At 48.6% G+C, this 19561-nt stretch overlaps 2 protein-coding genes and 4 non-coding genes across 6 annotated transcripts; 5 read left to right on the forward strand and 1 right to left on the reverse strand.

Annotated features, from left to right (window-relative positions):
• Nucleotides 1-9283: 9283 nt before the first annotated feature.
• On the forward strand, nt 9284-11760 carry Rps8 (ribosomal protein S8). Its single transcript, XM_027402595.2, has 6 exons — nt 9284-9441; nt 9821-9927; nt 10391-10490; nt 10830-11005; nt 11198-11327; nt 11608-11760. Exons 1-6 carry the CDS (start codon nt 9438-9440, stop codon nt 11715-11717), a joined length of 627 nt encoding a protein of 208 aa, XP_027258396.1. The 5' UTR covers nt 9284-9437; the 3' UTR covers nt 11718-11760.
• LOC113833009 lies at nt 9655-9733 on the forward strand. Its single transcript, XR_003482773.1, has one exon. It is a non-coding gene; the product is annotated as a small nucleolar RNA SNORD55/SNORD39 (small nucleolar RNA).
• On the forward strand, nt 10211-10313 carry LOC113833013. The gene has a single exon (XR_003482777.1). It is a non-coding gene; the product is annotated as a small nucleolar RNA SNORD46 (small nucleolar RNA).
• Nucleotides 11049-11116, forward strand: LOC113833012. Its single transcript, XR_003482776.1, has one exon. It is a non-coding gene; the product is annotated as a small nucleolar RNA SNORD38 (small nucleolar RNA).
• Nucleotides 11424-11493, forward strand: LOC113833011. Its single transcript, XR_003482775.1, has one exon. It is a non-coding gene; the product is annotated as a small nucleolar RNA SNORD38 (small nucleolar RNA).
• Nucleotides 11761-14649: 2889 nt separating the features above from the next.
• Best4 (bestrophin 4) lies at nt 14650-19035 on the reverse strand. Its single transcript, XM_027402596.2, has 8 exons — nt 18610-19035; nt 18431-18525; nt 17731-17964; nt 17384-17538; nt 16694-16771; nt 15899-16096; nt 15487-15812; nt 14650-15375 (listed from the first exon to the last, which is right to left on the reverse strand). Exons 1-8 carry the CDS (start codon nt 18759-18761, stop codon nt 15108-15110), a joined length of 1506 nt encoding a protein of 501 aa, XP_027258397.1. The 5' UTR covers nt 18762-19035; the 3' UTR covers nt 14650-15107.
• Nucleotides 19036-19561: the final 526 nt, after the last annotated feature.

Consider the following 19561-nt stretch of genomic DNA (forward strand, 5'->3'; position numbering starts at 1 on the left):
AAAAGTCAGACTCTGATTGTCAGAGAGACTGCCATCTCTTGAGTCTTTAGGTCCAAGGCCACTGCTCCTGCCTTGGGCTCTGAGTCTCTTCTTCCTAGGAAACCAAGTTTACACCTATGGTTTCAGCAACAGGCTGAAGTTCCAATCTTTGTTTTGTCTTCAGTAGCCGTGTACTGAGCTTCAGGTTCTGGGGCCAGGAACGCTAAGTGAAAGGGGCTAAAGTTGCATTGCTCTAGCTACAAAGCAGTGAGGATTAAACATGCCAGGAAAGTGCACCATTATAGCTGTATTCCTACTTTTTTCTTTTTTTTTTGATTCTTCAGCTGAGACAGCGAGAAAGCTGATTTATTGTTACATGAGTTACACTTGGCCACAAGTGAGAACAGAACTCACAGTTAGTGCAGATGCCACAGGTCCAGGGCAGAGGGCCAGCAGACTTTGGGCTGGCAGGCAGGCAGGCAGGCAAGCAGTCTCTCGGGTGCTCTCTGAGCAGATGGTGATGCTCCAGATCCACTGAGACTCATTACCAACAGCAGCACATTACCAACAGTACCAACAACTTGTACCAGCCCCCGTCCTTCAGTACCCCTCACTTCTGCTCCCAAAGCCTTTGTGGACACACATGCTGATTACTTGCACCTCTGCCTCAGCTTTCTTCTCTTGCACTTGAACCTGTGCCTTCACTTTTCCCTCCTTTGCTCTCACGGTGCAGAGTTTCAGGGAAGATGGGGCTAAGGCCATCTTAGCAAATTCTTTTTGAGACAATGTCCCACTAAGTCTCTGGCCTTGAAGTTATAACCCTCCCTCCTCAGCATCTGCATTTAGCAGGAATCTAGCCTGTGGCTCTAGGCCTCGCTTACTCTTCTCAGGACATGCTGAGAAATTGGTAATGCTGACAAAGCATTTGACTTCCTGAAGAGAAAAGGCATCTGAAGGAAACAATAGTATTTTTTTGCAAAATGATTAGTTTGTCAGGTGGACTGAGGAACCAAGCTTAAGGCATGGGTGTGTGGGCACTCACGGGTCAGATATCATAGAATGAATTCAGTGAGTGGTGCTAATGTGTTCCTAAAGGATTTTAATGCAGCACATGTTCAGACTGGGTAAAACAGTGACTCAGCTCACAAACCCAGGAGACAAGTGGTGAAAATCCTTGGCTCTTCCTCTGCTATGGAGGGGATGGCCAGGTTTACACCTAGGATTTTCTGGGAAATAGCAACCAGGCCAGGCCTGAGTCATCTTACAATCTTTTTTTTTTTTTTTTTTTTTTTTTTTTTAAAGATTTTTTTTATTTATTTATTATGTACACAGTCATCTTCATGCATGCTTCCACACCAGAAGAGGGCACCAGATCCCATTACAGATGGTTGTGAGCCACCATGTGGTTGCTGGGAATTGAACTCAGGATCTCTGGAAGAGCAGTCAGTGCTCTTAACCTCTGAGCCATCTCTCCAGCCCCCATCTTACAATCTTTTATCTTGTACCTGTGTGGTATGCAGAAGTTACTTCTTGCCACAGACCATTTCTATGGATGCTGGATCTCCCAACCATACCCATCAAATGGTACCCATAAGGTCTGGACCCTATGGTTTCTGAACTGGGAACTGAGGGGCCTTTGGCCACCCAGCAAGATGGGCTTCTGCATGGCATCCATCTTTCAGAAGTTGCTGGACAGCTGGCTATAGTTATAATCCATGATTTTCTACAAACCTGTATCTTGTACATGACCTTGGGCCTCTTGAACCAAAAGCCTGCAAATCCAACTCCAGTGCACACATGCCCATTTCAGTCAAGCGCATTGACAATGACTTGCCTGTGGCAGACTAACTAGCATATTCCTCTCCACCAGTGAAGTGCTGCAGCTGCTGCTCATCCCCAGTTCAAAGTGATCCAGAAAAGCTGGGTGTGGTAGCATTAGGAAGGCTGAGTCAGAAGGAGTCCCAGGACTTCAAGGCTAGCCTAGGCTACCTTATGAGTTTTAGGACAGCATGTAAGACCCTTCCTCCCCCATCACAAAAAAAAAAAAAGAAAAGAAAAGAAAAAAGAAATCTAGATCACAAAGCAGCTTATCCAGGACAGTGGACTCTTCCTTTTTCTTTTTTTTTCTTTTTCCTTTGGTTTTTCGAGACAGGGTTTCTCTGTGTAGCTTTGGAGCCTATCCTGGCACTGGCTTTGGAGACCAGGCTGGCTTCGAACTAACAGAGATCTGCCTGCCTCTGCCTCCCGAGTGCTGGGATGTCTTCATTTTTTCTTAATAGGTTTTTCTGTAACACGATAATAGGTTTCTTCACTGACACAGTATCAATCGGAATTGAAAAAGCAAAACAGGTGTATTTGAGCAAGCAACTCCCAAGTGAGCCCTCCAGTCCCAGAGATCAGAGTCACACAGCTTATGTACCCTGTAGGCAAGAGGCGATGCCATGTCCTCCATAAGCTGGGGTTGTGCCCAAGTGTGGTCAAAAGCTAACCACTTTAGGTGAGCCTTGGGCTACTTGCAACTTTGGAGGAGGAGCTGCCGTAGCCACTAAGATTGCAGAACTGGGCTTTTTGGTGCCTTTGTTGGAGATTCTCTGAAAGGGCAGGGTTTGGAAAGAGGAACAAGTTTTGCAAATCAAGCAGGAGTGACCCTGGAGTCCTACTCCTGTGTGGGGCGACTCCCAAAAATGCAAATGAGGGTCCGAGGAGCTGGAAGAACAATGGCTGAAAGGTGTGGCTGTGTCATCCCACCCAAGCCTGGGTACTTCACTGGGCTGGGAGAGGGAGAGAGCAATGTCACGATACTGGGGACCCTGACTGGAAGAAAAACATTGATGTGATGGGTTGAGGTAAGGTTTTAATGCTAAGAGTCACATAGATGTGCATTTAAGAAGGTGGTGGTGTGCCGGGTGTTGTTGTTAATCCCAGCACTCAGGAGGCAGAGGCAGGCGGATCTCTGTGAGTTCGAGGCCAGCCTGGTCTCCAGAGCAAGTGCCAGGATAGGCTCCAAAGCTACACAGAGAAACCCTGTCTCGTAAAACAAAAACAAAACAAAAAAAACAAAGAAGGTGGTGGTGTATAGCCAGGCAGCGGTGGCTCAGGCCTCTAATCCTAGCACTTGGGAGGCAGAGGCAGATGGATCTCTATAAATTGGATGCCAGCTTGGTCTACAGAGGGAGTTCTAGAACCCTGTCAAAAAAAAAGGGGGGGTGTTGTTGAGCAGTGAGTGGGCAAATTGCATGAATATATAAACTCACTCAGAAAGCAAACAATGGGAATGAGTGAAACAAGTTCTGGCTACCAACCTGTTTTATTTGTTTCTTGAATAGGGTTTCACTATGTAGCCCCGACTGGCCTGGAACTGGCATAGACCAGACAGGCTGTCCTCAAACTCATACCCACTTCCTCTACCTCCAGAGTGCTGGGATTAAAGGTGAATTGACAGCATGCCCAAAACGTTTTGCGTGTTTATTTTTGCAGTTCTAGGGATTCAGCCCTTGTCATCAAGTGTTCAATCGTTGAGCAAAACTCTCAACCCCTTAGTTTATGAAACAAAGGCATTTTCTACCTTGTAGCAAAAGAAGTCTAAGATGTCATTAAGTAGTGCTGTGGGATAATCCTTCTGTATGCTGGTAATATCTTACCCTAGTTGGTTAAAAATAAAGCTGATTTGGCCTATAGCAAGGCAGAATAAGAATAGGTGGGAAAGCCAAACTGAAAATACAAAGAGAAAAAAGGCCAGAGCTGGAAGATGTGAGCCAGCCACCAGAGGAACAAGACATGCTAGAGGACAGGGAAAGCCATAAGCCACATGGCAAGATGTGGATTAATAGAAATGGGTTAATGTAAGTTGTAAGAGCTAGTTAGAAATAAGCCTGAGCTATAGATGGAACATTTTGTAATTGATATAAGCTGGAGGTTTTTTGTTTTTTTTTTTTTTTTTTGTGTGTGTGTGTGTGTGATTATTTGAGACCCAGGTAGTCTGAACAGAAAAGCTCTGCCTCCATTTACAAAGTAGCCTTTAAAATCTGAATTTCTGCATTCAGAATTTTGGCTGAGTCCCATGTTTGAGAGAAGTAGCAATCACTCTGTAGCCTTGACAACAGCTTCTTGAAGCTAAGGATGGAACTCAGTGGCAAACACTTGCCTGGCATCAGCAAGAGGAGATGCTGGGGTGGGAGGAGAAGAGAACTTAACTTTCCACCCCATCTTTTAAAAGGAGACTATAGAAATTCACCTTTTAGTGTCACAGAGGTTAAACTAAAGACTTTCATCTGGAAACTTTGGAGCTCTGGTTAGAACCCCCTAACCAGTCTCCCTGCTTGAGCCTTTGGCTCTCAGTGACCCATTGTCAACTAGTCAGAGGAATGGTAAATTAGTCCTCAACTTGGTGTTCTTCAGTAACTTCCCTGGTACAAAGTATAAATTCTGAATGCCCTACTGTGATCTAATAATCCCTGTCTGGTCAGTTTCTCTGCTGCTCTAGGCAGGCCACATTTTGCAGAACAGTTTGGAGGTTAATGCTTTTTTTTTGTTTTGTGTTTTGTTTCCCAAGACAGGGTTTCTTTGTGTAATAGCTCTGACTGTCCTGGAACTCACTCCGTAGACCAGGCTGGCCTGGAACCCACAGAGATCTGCCTGCCTCTGCCTCCCAAGTGCTACCACCACCACCCAGCTAACAACTTAGTTTTTGAAGCTAGTGTGGCTGTCTGGTTATGCAACTACAGAATCTGAGTGGATTATCAAATCTCTCTGCTACCTATGGGGATATTTGTTTTGAAATTTAATTTTAAAAAGTAAGAAAGCTGAGCTAGTTGGCACACGATTTTAATCCCAACACTTGGGAGGCAGAGACAGGTGGATCTCTGAATTCAGGGCCAGCCTGGTCTACAGAGTGAGTTCAAGGACAGCCAGGACTACACAGAGAAGGGACTGGAGAGATGGTTCAGTGGGTAAGAGCATGAGGACTGAGTCTGCATCCATGAGCATTCTGTTACAGAGAATTCAGATTCAATTCCCAGCCCTCACATGGTGGTTCACAGCCACTGTAACTCCAGTTAGAGGAGATCTGATGCCCTCTTCTGACTTCCTTGTACATCAAAGCACACAGAGAATGTACAAATATATACATACATGCAGGTAAAATACACATAAAGTAAATCTTTATTTATTTTAGATTTATTTATTTATTTATTATGTATACAACATTCTGCCTCCATATATGCTTGCACGCCAGAAGAGGGCACCAGATCTCATTACAGATGGTTGTGAGCCACCATGTGGTTGCTGGGTATTAAACTAAGGACCTCTGGAAGAAGAGTCAGTGCTCTTAACCTCTGAGCATCTCTCCAGCCCCATAAAGTAAATCTTAAAAAAAAAAAAAAAAGTGAAGTGTGAGAAAGACTGCCTGTAACCACAATGCTGCGGGGCAGAAGGATTGCTCGGGCTTGTCATTGAGCCTGGTAAAAGGTTCAGTGAGAAAACTGTGTGTGCATGTGTATATGAGGGCTCGAGTCATCACATGTACTCTTGGTGTGTGTGGAGGTCAGAGGACACTTTGTGGAGTTGGTTCTTTCTGTACACCTTTACCTGGGTTCTGGGATTAAACTCAAATCACCAGACTTGTGAGCACCTTTACCCAGGAGCCCATCTCACGAGCCTTTTTGTTTGTTTGATTTTGAGTAAGATCTCACTAAGGTATCCAGGCTAGCCTTGAACTTGCAATCCTTCAGCCTCAGACCTCTTAGTAGCTGTGACTATATGCCTGTGCCTCCATGCCTGGCTCAAGGTTACTTACTTTTGCTCAGGGATATTAGGCAATAAAAAGGAGTAAAGGGTCCTAATTGGAAAAGCAGAAATTCCAGTTCTCTGTTCATAGGTGGATTTGATCCTGTATACGTTCACACAAAATTGATGTGTATCTCTACATGGCAGCAATTAGGAATCTGAAAAAGAAATTAAAGGAAATTAAAAACAAAAACAATAATAGTTCTGGAAAGATGGTCTAGTGTTAAAAGCACTTGCTGTTCTTGAAGGGACCTGAGTTTAGTTCCCAGCACCAGAGTGTTAAGTAGTGTTAGGTGATTCACAACTCCTGCAATGCCAGTTCCAGAGGATCTGACATCTTGGTCTGGCATGGTGGCTCAAACCTGTAATCCCAGCATTGAGGCTGAGGATTATCACCAGTTGAGGGGCAGCCTGGGCTATTTTTTTTGTTTTTTTTGTTTTTTTCCGAGCACTCCCTTTGGAGACCATGCTGGTCTTGAACTAACAGAGATTCACCTGCCTCTGCCTCCGAGTGATGGGATTAAAGGTGTGCACCACCACTGCCCGGCTGACAGATAGTATTTTTTAAGGCAAACAGGAAAAAAGAAAAAAAGCAAACAAAGGATTAAAGCATGGTAGCCCACACCTTTAATCCCAACACTCAGGAGGCAGAGGCAAGCAGATATCTAAATCTGAAGCCAGTCTGGTCTACAAAGCAAGTTCCAGGACAGCCAGGACTATACAGAGAAACCCTGTCTCCAACGTATTTCCTCTGTTGCTGGGTATTCAACTGACCACTTTCAGGCATGCTAAGCAAGCATTATACCACCTGAGTTAGAACCCTTTAAACCCTCCATTTTGAGTTTGTCTGGTCTGTGGGACACTTAGTCCCGGAGCTTATTTTTAAGACATAATACATGAACATGAAAATTACATGAGAGGCTGGAGAGATGGCTCACTGGTTAAGAGCACTGACTGTTCTTCCAGAGGTCCTGAGTTCGATTCCCAGCAACTACATGGTGGCTCACAACCACCTTTAATGGGATCTGGTGCCCTCTGCTGGCATGCAGGCAGAAGACTGTATACATAATAAATAAAATTTAAAAAAAATTTTAAAAAAAAGAAAGAAGAAAAGAAAATTACATGAAACGTGGGCTGAGAAGATGGTTCAGGGGTTAAGAGCACTGGCTGTGCTTCCAGAGGACCGAGAGTGAGTTCAAGGACAGCCAGGACTTCACAGGGAAGGGACTGGAAGAGATGGTTCAGTGAGTAAGAGCTTGGTGTACAAACATGAGGACCTGAGTCTGCTCCATGAGCATTCTGTTACAGAGAATTCAGGTTCAATCTCCAGCACCCATATGACAGTTCACAACTATCTGTAACTCCAGTTCCAGGGGATCCAACACCCTCATACAGACATGCATGCAGGCAAAAACACCAATGCACATGAAATCAAAATACCCCCTTGCCCCACCCCTCACCCCAACTCCTCAGTGCTGGGATTAAAGGCATACTCTGCTGCAGCAGGTTTTTGTGTGTTTGCTTGTTTTTTATTGAGACAGGGTTTCTCTGTGTAACTGTCCTGGCTGACCTGGAACTTACTCTGTATACCAGGGTGGCCTGGAAGTCACAAGATCCTCCTGTCTCTGCCTCTGAGTGCTGGAATTCAAAGTGTGGGCCACCACTGCTGGGAGAAAATAAATCACATTTTTAATTAAAAAATAAATGTTTTTTTTTAAAGATTTTATTTATTTAATATGTATACAACATTCTGCTTCCATGTATATCTGCACACCAGAAGAGGGCACCAGAGCCACCATGTGGTTGCTGGGAACTGAACTCAGGACCTCTGGAAGAGCAGTCAGTGCTCTTAACCTCTGAGCCATCTCTCCAGCCCAAAAATAAATAATTGTATTCCAGAACTAGGGTATGAATGAAAAATAGAAATCAAAAGGAAAGGAAAGGACATAACTGCTCATTGGTATGGTGGAGGAGAAAGTTTATTATTTAGATAAAAGGGAGAGGGTAGGTAGAGGCAGAGACATCAGGGAGAGTCCAGAGTGGACATGAGCAGACTGAGCTGGGCCGTGTGGGGTAGGGACAGGAGAGAGGAGAGACTAGGCACAGCGGCCTGGAGGTCAAAGGTACAAAAGGGGACTGGTAACCAAAATGTCTGTGTATGTCTAACCTCTGTGGGAAGGGCAGCCTTGTCCCTGGGTTGGCGAGTTCTGGATAGAGGACCAGGCATGGCAGTCATGCCCTTTAACAGGCAGGGACTTAGGGACGCAGAAAGAACCTGGAGGTCAGGTCCACTTCGATATGTTAAAGAGGCACCTCAGGCATTTTTCCTGGGTTTGAAACTTAACAGGGTAGAGCTGAGTTGGTACTGTGGCTGCCTGGTATCCAACAGCTTCTGTTCCCAACAGGAGCACACACAAAAATGAATCAAAAGGCCGATCTGTCCCATACCCAAGAGCCTCATCCAGAGGCTGATGGAAGCAGAGACAGACATCCACAGATATACTCTGAACTGAACTCTGGAACTTAGTTGAAGAGAGGGAGGAATGAAGATCGAAGGTATCGGTACCAGGTTGGAGAAATCCACAGAAACAGCTGGCCTGAACAAGGGAGAGCACATCGACCCCAGATGCTGTCCGGGAGGCCAGTACAAGACTGATCCAGACCCCTGAACATGGATGTCAATGAGGAGGCCGCTGAATCCAGGGGGCCCCTGGTAGTGGATTAGTATTTTTCCCGGGTGTAAGAAGGGACTTTGAGAGCCCATCCCACGTGAAGGGTTACACTCTTGCCCTGGACTCATGGGGAAGAGCCCAGGCCCAGCCCAGAATGATGTGGTGGACTTTGGGGAGCCCTGGTTGAGGGCCCTACCCTGCCTGGGGAGTGGAGGGCGGATAGGGTGGGGGATAGGTCGGGGGTGGGGGAGGAGGGAGAAGGTTTTGACATGTGAAACAAGCTTGTTCCTAATTTTAACTAATTAAAAAAAAAAAAAGAATCAAAAACTAAAGATCCCGGGTCCCACAGGGTAGAAAGAAACCTAACTGACTCCCTCAAGTTGACTCCTATTCCAGTCACGAGCCCACCCACATAGACCAGATAAGTTTAACTTTATTTTCTTTTTCTTTGTAGAGACAGGGTCCGTGCAAACCCTGCTGTCGTGGAACTCGCTTTACAGAACAGGTGGGCCTCCAAGTCACAGAAATCCACCTGCCTCTGCCTCCGGTGAGCTGGGATTGAAGGCGTGAGCCATGCCCTGCCAAGTGTAACTTTAAAAATAAAAGAATAAACGGGGAAGGGGAGGGGGGACAACATATAAAGACAAGGTAGTGTACGACCTTAATTCCGGCACTTGGGAGGTGGGAATTAGGATCTAGGCTACAGAAAACCCTGTCTCCAAAGGAAAAAACAAACTGCGAGCTCAACCGCGGGCAAGTGTGTCCTATCACGTCGGCTTAAAGACTAGCGGGCGGGCCCTCCACAATGCCCGAGGTCAAGGGACCTGAAGGGGGGGTCTCAGGCGTGGCACGCCGCGGGACCGTCCCCCGTGCCAGCGTCCCAGGAACGCTGCCGCCCCAGGTCCTTCCCGGAAACCGGAAGAGACGTAAAGAAGGCGGGGCTGCGTTTTAGAAACCGGACCGTGAAGCTTTGCGCTTCCTCTTTCCAGCCAGCGCCGAGCGATGGGTGAGTGTTCCTGCGGGCCGGGTCGGGCTGCGGGGAGCGAGCGCCATCCGCCTCCATCCTGCCTCGCACGCCTGCCAGGAACGTGTTCGGCCCGACCCTGGGCCACGAGCACCCGTGGGGAGGGCCGGCCGTGGGCTTGGGCTGCCGAGATCTCTGCGGCCGCTGGCCGGGCTCCGGGCTGCGAGCGGTCCAACATGGCTGCCGCGGGCCGCACGCGCATGATGACACCTAGGTATGCTGCACACTCCCGACTGCGTCGTGGGGAGGCCAACCTTGGAGAGCTGAGTGTGCGGCCGCGCCGAGCGGGGCCCCGGAGCTGGCTGAGTCGCCGGCACCGAGGCCCGGTTGCTCAGGCTTGCGTCCCCGCTCCCGCACACAGGCATCTCTCGGGACAACTGGCACAAGCGCCGCAAGACCGGGGGTAAGAGAAAGCCCTACCACAAGAAGCGGAAGTATGAGCTGGGACGGCCTGCTGCCAACACGAAGGTGCGTGCCGGGGTCGGGGCCGGGGGTGTCTCATTCCCTGCGCTAGAGCGTGGTTGCGGTGGCTGTGGTCGCTTCTTTCTTAGGCTTTGATGTCTCCGATTTTTGGAGACTGAGCATTTGGCACATGTCCACGTGCTGGGTCTGTGCGCCCGCGTCGCCGAGCTTAGGGTCTAATGGGACATGCTGGGCACCAGGACTCAAGGGACCCCTGGAATGGGCTCCTGTCACATTGGAGTATTACTGGAATTCTTTCTGTGTTTGAAGGGTCTGTCTTTTTAGAGGTAACTAGAGTGATGAAAAAGTATCCTTAGGCGTGGTTAGGCCGTCTTGGTCACCTGAATGCCACTTGCCAATGAAAGGACTTGTCATAGTTACACTGACTGTTACCTCCGTATAATTCAGGTGCCTCTCACGGTCCCCTCTCTTCTTGATGACCATGTTGTGATTTTCTTGTATTTTCCAGATTGGTCCTCGTCGTATACACACAGTCCGAGTTCGAGGAGGCAATAAGAAGTACCGTGCCCTAAGGTTGGACGTGGGAAACTTTTCCTGGGGCTCTGAGTGTAAGTGGTCCTTTTTGGGTATCGGGGAGTTTGAATTTGCCCCTTGCTCAAAGACCTTGAGGTGGCTGGAGAATTCTTCCGGATATGATTTGACTCATGCAGCTTGGAGTGGTTTCTGGAGAGCTTGCAAAAGCTCCCTGAATTAAAGAAAGAATGGTTGTGGGTGAAGAGAGGCTGGGTGTTCTTTTCTGCCCTTCCTGGCACTAAGGACCCTGGGGAAAGGAGGTGAAGCTAGTGATTGCCCTGTGCTCATGTGCCGGAGCCAGGTACACATTAAGCAGGTGCCTGGCACTGGGCTGCCTCCCCAGCCCCTTAATTGTGAGTTTCCCTCGTGTGCAGGCTGTACTCGAAAAACAAGGATCATTGACGTTGTCTACAATGCATCCAATAACGAGTTGGTCCGCACCAAGACCCTGGTGAAGAACTGCATTGTGCTCATCGACAGCACACCGTACCGGCAGTGGTACGAGTCCCACTATGCACTGCCCCTGGGCCGCAAGAAGGGGGCCAAGCTGGTGAGTGTTGTTTTCCCGTGGGGGATGAGGGGAAGGGCTGCCTTCTTGTGATGAGAATACTGTCCAGTTCTGCTACTGAAGGAAGGAGATGACTACTATAGTGCTGAAGAAGGCAAGCATCAGGAATTTTGGGGGTTAAGAAGGCTTGGTGACTTTCCTCATGACGTACCCATTTGTATTTTCTTTATTCAGACCCCCGAGGAGGAAGAAATATTAAACAAAAAGCGATCAAAGAAAATTCAAAAGAAATATGATGAGAGGAAAAAGAATGCCAAAATCAGCAGCCTTCTGGAGGAGCAGTTCCAGCAGGGCAAGCTTCTTGGTGAGTCAGCTGCGGTGGTGGTGGTGGTGTGGGAAGCATGAGTGTTGGTGGCTGTCAGGCTGAAGAGGGATGTGGTGATGCTCTGGCTGGTGGCTGTCTCAGTGATGAGAACTTTGTCCAGTTCTGCTGCTGACTTGTAAGTGAGGATAAAGTATATCTGAGGAGACAGTTGGCTTCACGCCAGCCCTTTGGGTATCAGAGCAAGTTGGGCTTTAAAGGGGACAGGTAGGTTGAGTGGGGCCTTTTGTCCTTTTACTGAAGACCGCCTATTCTCTTACAGCCTGTATTGCCTCAAGACCAGGCCAGTGCGGCAGAGCAGATGGCTATGTGCTAGAAGGCAAGGAGCTGGAGTTCTACCTGAGGAAGATCAAAGCCCGGAAAGGCAAATAAACTCATTCATAGCTCATGTAATAAAGGTGTTTATTGTTCTGTATTTATATTGTCCGAAATGCATGGCTAAATTTTCTCCTTCTCTGAGCAAAGCTGAAGAACACATCTTTACTGTCTAGCTGTTCTGTAAGAGGCCCTGGGCCTAGTCTATTTTGAGAGCGGGGGCTACAGTAAACCCGGTATTTCCTGGGTGTTTTGGGAACCTAGAGCAGGTTGGTGTGGAAGAGACTTGTGAGCTCTTCAGGGCTGAGTTCTCAAACACTGTAGGGATGCTGACTAAACCATGCTTGTATTGTCAGGCTAGAAGACTCCCTTTCCTTTGTAGACGTGGGTTTCAAGGATTCCACTAAATTTGTGTAGGTGTACTAAGCATTAACTTTCATGAGTATTAAGTGCATGGTTGTTACCAGCTGCTGTTCTTCCAGCCAGGTGAGGTGGCTCATGGGAAGTCTGGGGACTTTGTATTGGGGACCTTCATTCATCATGTGAGTTCCCAGAGAAGATTGCTTCCTAGGTGCTGGGTTAGATGTGTGCACCACTGTGCCTGGCTAAGGTTAATCTGGGGTTTCCCAGAGAAAAGTGGAACCCTACCCAAAGTCATGCCTTAACCCTAGGTGGTCTATTCTGTGCTCTTCTGTGAAAAGGGATCTGGACTGTCTTAATACTCGCACAGCAAACACTGGCTGATACACCAAAGACCAAGGGGACTTTTTTTTTGTTTTTCAAGACAGGGCTTCTTTGTAAACCAGGCTGGCCTCAAACTCAGAGATCTGCCTGCCTCTGTCTCCTGATTGCTGGGGTTAGAGGTGTATACTGCACTGAATGAAACAAGTTTGTTTTGAGGGGAGAAGTTCTAAAACAAGGTCTTTGTGGTCCTGGCTATCTTGGAACTCAGATCCACCAGGGTCTGGCTCCTGAGTTTTGAGATTAAAGATATATGCTATCATTCCCAGCAAATTTTGCGGTTTATTGGGAGTTTGCTTACAGTTCATTTTGGTGGGGAGCATTGTGCATGTGGGTACAGGACATAGTGGTAGCTCTAATTACAGCTATCTGGAATGTGAGAGGGTTTGTTTTTGGTTGTTTTTTGATTTTTTTTTTTTTTTATTGGAGCCTGTAACCAGGCTGGCCTCATTCAGATCTGCCTCCTGAGTGTTGGGATTAAGGGAGTCTTGGAACAGGTATTTTTAAATCTTAAAAACTTGTTTTTGAGATGGTCTTACTATGTAACCCTGGCTGGTCTACTTCTTAGGTAGACCAGGTTCACAGGGTTGTTTGCCTTTATCTCTCCTGTGTTGGGGTTAAAGGTGTGTGCCATCATGCTTAACCCCAATAAGGTCCTCCCCACCCCCCCAACATGAGTGTTTTGCAAGTACCCAAGGCCAGAAAACAGCGTTAGAATCCTTTGGAACTAGAATGGGTGTTGTCAATAACAGCCATTTCTCTAGCCCCTCTGATAAGTTGGTTTGTTTGTTTGTTTGTTTGTTTGTTTTTGGTTTCTCAATGCAGGGTTTTTCTGTAACCGCCCTGGCTGTCCTGGAATTTACTGAGATCTACCTGCCTCTGCCTCCCAAGTGCTGGGATTAAAGGTGAGCACTGCCTGCTTGTTTTTGTGGCTCACTTTTATGTATAGTGTTCTGTCTGCATGTATCCCAGCAGGCCAGAAGAGGGCACCAGCTCTCCTAGATGGTTGTACACCACCATGTGGTTGCTGGAAATTGAACTCAGGACCTCTGGAAGTGCAGGCAGTGCTGAGTCATTTTTGCAGCCCCTATGACCCACACTTAAATTCAAGGATACCAGGCAACCTTGAATTTAAACATTCCCCTTCTGGGGCACATACTTTAAAGTTTTGGTTTTTGTTTTGGTGGGTTTTTTTTTGTTTGTTTTTTCAAGACAGGGTTTCTATGTGTAGCTTTGGAGCCTGTCCTGGCACTCGCTCTGGAGACCAGGCTGGCCTCAAACTCAGAGATCTGCTGGCCTCTTGCTTCCCAAGTGCTGGGATTAAAGGCGTGCGCCACTAACACCCAGCCCCAAATAAAGTTTTCTGTCGTTTTTAGTTGTCATTGAAATGACTGCAGGTGACTTGAGTTAGTCCTTGAACCCACAGGGTGGAAGGTCAGAACTAAGTTTTGTTTTTTCAAGACAGGGTTTTTCTGTGTAGCTTTGGAGCCTGACTGGGCTGGCCTTTGAACTCAAAAGATCCACCTTCTGCCTCCCAATTGCTGGGATTAAAGGCATGTACCACCACCACCCAGAACTGACTTCAAAGGTGGATCTCCCACGATGTGTATATACACAGTGATAAATGTACTATAATTTGAGTTTTTAAAATTGGAGGGGCTGGAGAGATGGCTAGGGTATCTGGTAGCCTCTGGACCCTATGGTACACTTAATATGTGCAGGCAAACATTCATGCACATAAGTACTTTTTTGTTTGTTTGTTTTTCGAGACAGGGTTTCTCTGTAGCTTTGGAGCCTGTCCTGGCACTTGGTCTGTAGAACAGGCTGGCCTTGAATTCACAGAGGTTGACTTGCCTCTGCCTCCCAAGTGTTGTGATTAAAGGCGTGTATCACCACCCCCTGACTTAAACTACTTTGTAAATTTGGGACATAGGTAGGACTGGATCCCATTGGCACAAACCTGTATGCCTACTTGGAAATCTGAGATAGGAGAATCTAACAGTTCAAGGCCAGCTCGGGCAATTAGTGAGATTCTGTCTATACTCCAGTGTTTCTGTCTTCAGTTTCTTCCTTCCTGGCATTAGCTGTCAAGAGTCAGCTCACTTCTACAACTGTTCTTAGTGCTGGGCCACCAGGGCAAGTTCCCAAACCTAATTCCACCTACATCCTAGGCAGACGCCAGATTAGACAGTTCATTCACAATGAAGAAATGGATATATTCTCATTATAAACAAGAAGTGAACCTTGCAAGTAAGGATCCCACAGCACACCCAGTGGGATCTACCTTTCAGCTGGCCAGCCCCACAGCAGCATCCGAAAACTAGAAATGCCGCTTCCTGAGCTCAGTACTAAACTGCAGCACAAAGAGGCTGGGCACCAGGCAAGATGCTGACACTATGCCAGTGTTGGGGCCACCAGCCTAGCTCCCCAAAAGCCTGGAAAGATAACTTTTCCTCTTGTTCTAGCCCTACGTATTTGGCCATTTCTTCATTCTCGTTTCATCTCCCCAAGCAATCCCACTTTTAAGCTGAAGGAGACACACCCTGCCCCCAGCTCTGACTCCTTGCCATCCTTGCTTTCAAGGGCTGTCCCCAAATGCTTTCCCCAATGGCCAACCCGCTGTGCAGGAAAGTCTCAGAGTGGTGGCTGATGACAGGGCAGCTGGGGAAGAAGGGCTGGTGGCAGCCACCGGCCGGCTGGGCATTCTCAAGGTTCAAGGGCTTCATCCTCAGATTCCTCAGCCTCATTTATGCGGCTGGCAGCCTCCTCGCCACCTGTCTCAGTTCGGAAGCGAATCAGGTGTGGGGTCCTGGGGGCACCGCGTGCTCTGCCGAAGTTCCGCAGGCTTACAGCGGGCGAGAGTCCTCCTGCGCCCAAGAATCGGCCCAGCAGCGGGGTCTGTGTGACAGGTGCAGGCAGATCAGACCTTGGGGACGCATCCATCTGAAGGCAGTGCTCAGGGTCGTCGCTCATGCTGCCAGTGCCAGGGCGACATAAACAACTATTGACTCTTAGAGAACTTGTTTGTATCCCCATAGGATGGCCAGGCACTAGGTACCGGTTTCCATGTCAAATCCAAACTCACCGCAGGTTGAAAGTGGAACCCAGGAAGGAAGGACGCAGTGAGTCAGCAGCTGTGGCCACCGTATAGGGTGGCTGAGGTTGGTCCTTATCCCAGTACTGATCCTTCTCGACAGGAGGCAGGTTCTGGTACATATCATCCACAGAGAGCAGGGACACCTGGGCCAGCAGAAGGGCAAGCAGTATGCCACAACCTTTTCTCTGCACACCTAGCTGTCTCTGCCCCCAGTCCCCTACCCCACATCTAACCTGCAGGTTTCGGTCTATGAGCTGATTGGTCTCAAAGTCATCGTCATCCTCACCAAAAGGGTTAATGAGCTGTTCAGCTACCTATGAATTGCAGGAATGGTGTCTTCTAGGCGCAGAGCCCCCACCCCCACCCACTGCCCACTGTGACAGTGATCATCCTTGCCCACCTTGAGCCAACCAGCATAAAAGAAAAACTGCAGCAACGTGGTGAGAGGCACGAACATGTCCAGGTCCCCCAGGACTGGAGAGGCCTCTTTGCCTGGCTCCAGAGACTCCTGGAGTTTGGTAGCTCCTGTTTCTGGCTCCACAAACTGTTGACCAACCAGGGAAAGGGCAAAGAAGGAATATACAGCTATCGTCACCACCTGAAGAGGGAAAAGCAAGGGCCAGAGTACCTGGGACAGCAAGAAAATCCGTCCCTGTTTCTGAGGGCCTGGAGGGGTCTAACAAGTAATTAAGCATGGACTGGGTGGTAGCATCAATGAGTTTCGGCTCATCTTCTTAGGTCTCTGTAGCCCTGGCTGTTCTGAAGCTTGCTATATAAACCAGGCTGTACTGGAACTCACAGAGGTCCTTCCGCCTCTGTCTCCCAAGTGTTGGGATAAAAGATGTGTGTTACCACACTTGGCAAGAAAGGATGATCTTTTTTTGTTTTTGAAGACAGAGTTTCTCTGTGTAGCCCTGGCTGGCCTGCAACCCACTCTGTAAAGGAGACTGGCTTCCAACTCGAAGCTCTGCCTGCTTCTGCTGAGTAGCTGGGATTAAAGGCATTTGCCACCACTGCCTAGCTCAAGACAGTGATCTTTATGGGTGTGGAGGAAGAGTTTTGAGGATGACCCTCAGCAGTTCAGTGCCTCCTGAGACTGACTTGGCCCAAGTGAAGAACCTTTCTGCCCCTTGGTATTTCACACACCATTGGACACCCGATAGACAACTGAGCTGGGCAGGCAAGCAACAGTTACCTGGGTGTAGACAAGTGGGATGCTGATCCAGTCATAGTGGAACAGCATGCTGCACTTGGCACGGTACTTGTTCAGCTCCTAGAGAAAGCAGATGAGGGGGAGGTCAGAGGAGACAAGGAAGGAAGACGAGGAAGGAAGCAGGGGAACCCACACAAAGAAGACCTGGGCCAGGCCAGAGCCCCACTGCTCTAGGGTTATCTACCAGGCTGAGGTGCTTAGGGCAGGAAGCAATTTAGGAAGGTAGCAAAAAACATTCCAGATCTGGAACCAGAACAACCATGAGTCCCAGCATCACTAACATGCTGTGTGAGGGGCTTTTCAACTCTGTGCTTGGGTTTCCCTGTCTGTGTAAGGGAGTGATAATAGTGCCGGTCTCAAGGATTGTTTTGAGGACTAAATGAGTCACCTTAAGCACATGCTTCCAAAGTGCACAGTAGCTAGGCCTAGTGGCTCATGCCTGTGATTCCGAAGTTTGGGAGATGATGGCAGGATTGCCATGGGTTTGAGGCCAGCCTGGGCTAAATAGTGAGTTCCAGGTAAGCTTGATCTATGGAGAGTAATCTTACCCCACCCCCCGCCGCCCCAAAAGTAGCGTGCGGTATATAGTTGGTGCCTTTTAAGTGTCAAGTACCAAGTTATTATTTTAAAGCTAGAGATAGAACCAAGGATCCAAATCCTAAACGGACTTACTTCCAATATGAGACAAAAAGAGATGTCGTCACGGATTTGTCCATCCCTGCGGGCCTGGGCGGCTAGGTTAGTGAACCAGACGCAAGGGACCCAGTACTTGTTAAAGTCAGATTTCAAGCTCTCAAACTTTTTCCTCTCTTCCTGAGACATGAAACCTGCCAGGGGGAAGAAATTGAAGTGCAGACGTTTCCTGCCCGCAAGGGGCGCCAGTGGTTTAGCATCTGGCTGTTCTCCATTAAACCCACTGGCTTCCGTGAAACCCTGGAGCGCCCCCTAAGGGTCAGACCTTTCCATCACGGGAGGAAAGCATCTAGCCACCCACCTAAGGGCTGCGACCACCCAGGCACCTGCATCCACCACGTGCTCCATAGTGGGGAAGCGCTTGAGCACACGGGTGCTCACGGAACGCAGTACCAGCACCGACGCCAGGTTGGCATAGCGGATGAGAGTTCGGCGTAGTAAACGGCCACTCTGATCCACACCGTGCACACAGGCTGAGATGACACACATTAACTGGTCCGGCAGTGGGATGCTTGTGTATTGAGACCACCAGCGGTTCACCACCAAAGTCACGTAGAAACCTAGTGAGCCGCCATGGATAACAGGGACAGAAAAAAAGATGCCAGGCGCTAGGGAGGTACTACTTTGGACTCTGTGGCCCTTCTGGTCCCACTGCCTGCTGGGAAATCGGGCCCGGAAAAGAGGCAAAGAACACAAACTTGCAGGGAGGAGGAAGTGGGAGTCCGAGATGAATTTATTGTTGACTCTGAGACCGTTTTCCTATGAGGGTAGGGAGGGACTATCCCTTCTCTCTAGCTCCCCTTTGGTACCCAGAGTGGGATTATAAAGCCAGCCGGTGTCTCTGTACCAATGAAGATTGGGGGTCCAGCAAATGACAGGCAAGGAGTAACCCAGAGGAAACTGAGGACCCAGGCTCTAGCCCTTCGGCTAGATGACTCCAGGCCATTGCTGCCCAGAGTTGTCACCTCAACCCAAAGGTCAGAGAACATGGTCAGGAGACTAGGGAAAACTAGAAGGGGGCCTCACCCAGCACAAAGGACAAGGGGATGAGGTCTGCTGAGCGGTTGCAGTATCGGGCCACCTGGGCATAAATATGCTTCTGCTCCTGGGTCAGCAGCAGCCTAGGGCACATCAGGCAGAGACCTGGATTGGAAGGAGGCCGGCGGCAGAAGTCCTCATAGGCTAGGACTCAGAGCTGCTCTCACCGATAGGTGATGCTGAGCACAGCATACAAGGCACTGAAGAGCAGGAACTCCTTGTACAGGAGCTTGTATATGCTGCCCCTCCAGCGGAGCAGCAGGCCAGAGAACGCTCCGAAGCGGGCCTCCGCCACTTTGAGAGTGTAAGACACCGTCATGGTGCTGGGGTCTAGTCCAGAAGGTCACAGAGTTGTCCTCTTCTCTGCTTGTCTTCCCGTCACTAAGCCTAGCACCCCAAGCAAAGTCTCTTCATCTCTGGTCACTCATCTTCATCCTGTGTCTCTAGACGAGGGGTTAAAAAGCTGTAGGACGAAGTACAAACTGTTCTCTGCAGAACATGGCTGGTTGAAGCCAGGACGGGGTTGGGCAACGTGGGGCTGAACTCTGTGCCCCTCCTACAGAGGTTTTCCACAACCTTTCTACCTTTGGAGCAGAGATAACTAGATTCTGAAGTGTTGAGGACAGAGCCCCAATTTGCTAGGTATGGTGGCACATGCCTACAATCCCAGCACTCACCGAGTCAAGGCAGGAGGTCACCGGTTCAAAGCCTGCCCATGCTATATAGCAAGGCCATGTCTCAAAACAAACAGGAGGCTGGAGAGATGGCTCCTCAGTTGGGAGCACTTTGCTGCTCTTCTAGAGGACCTGGGTTCAATATCCCAGCACCCACATGGCAGGTCACAACTGTCTGTAACTCTAAGATCTGACACCCTCACACAGACATACATGCAGGAAAAGCATCAATACATATAAAATAAAAATAAATAAACAAACCAGACCCAACTCCAAACCAGAGTCACCATTTTTCCTTGGAGCATCTTCTTGAAACCTGTTCCCCTGGTATCCCAAGCCCCAGGACCCTCTAACCCCACTCACACCTGCCTACCTGATCTCAGCCGAAGCCAGGAAGAACGGGACCAGACTTTGCTCTTCAGTCTTAAGTAGCTGCTGGGTCCAT

The sequence above is a fragment of the Cricetulus griseus genome, chromosome 2 (genome assembly GCF_003668045.3).
Source record: "Cricetulus griseus strain 17A/GY chromosome 2, alternate assembly CriGri-PICRH-1.0, whole genome shotgun sequence".
Lineage (NCBI taxonomy): Eukaryota > Metazoa > Chordata > Mammalia > Rodentia > Cricetidae > Cricetulus > Cricetulus griseus.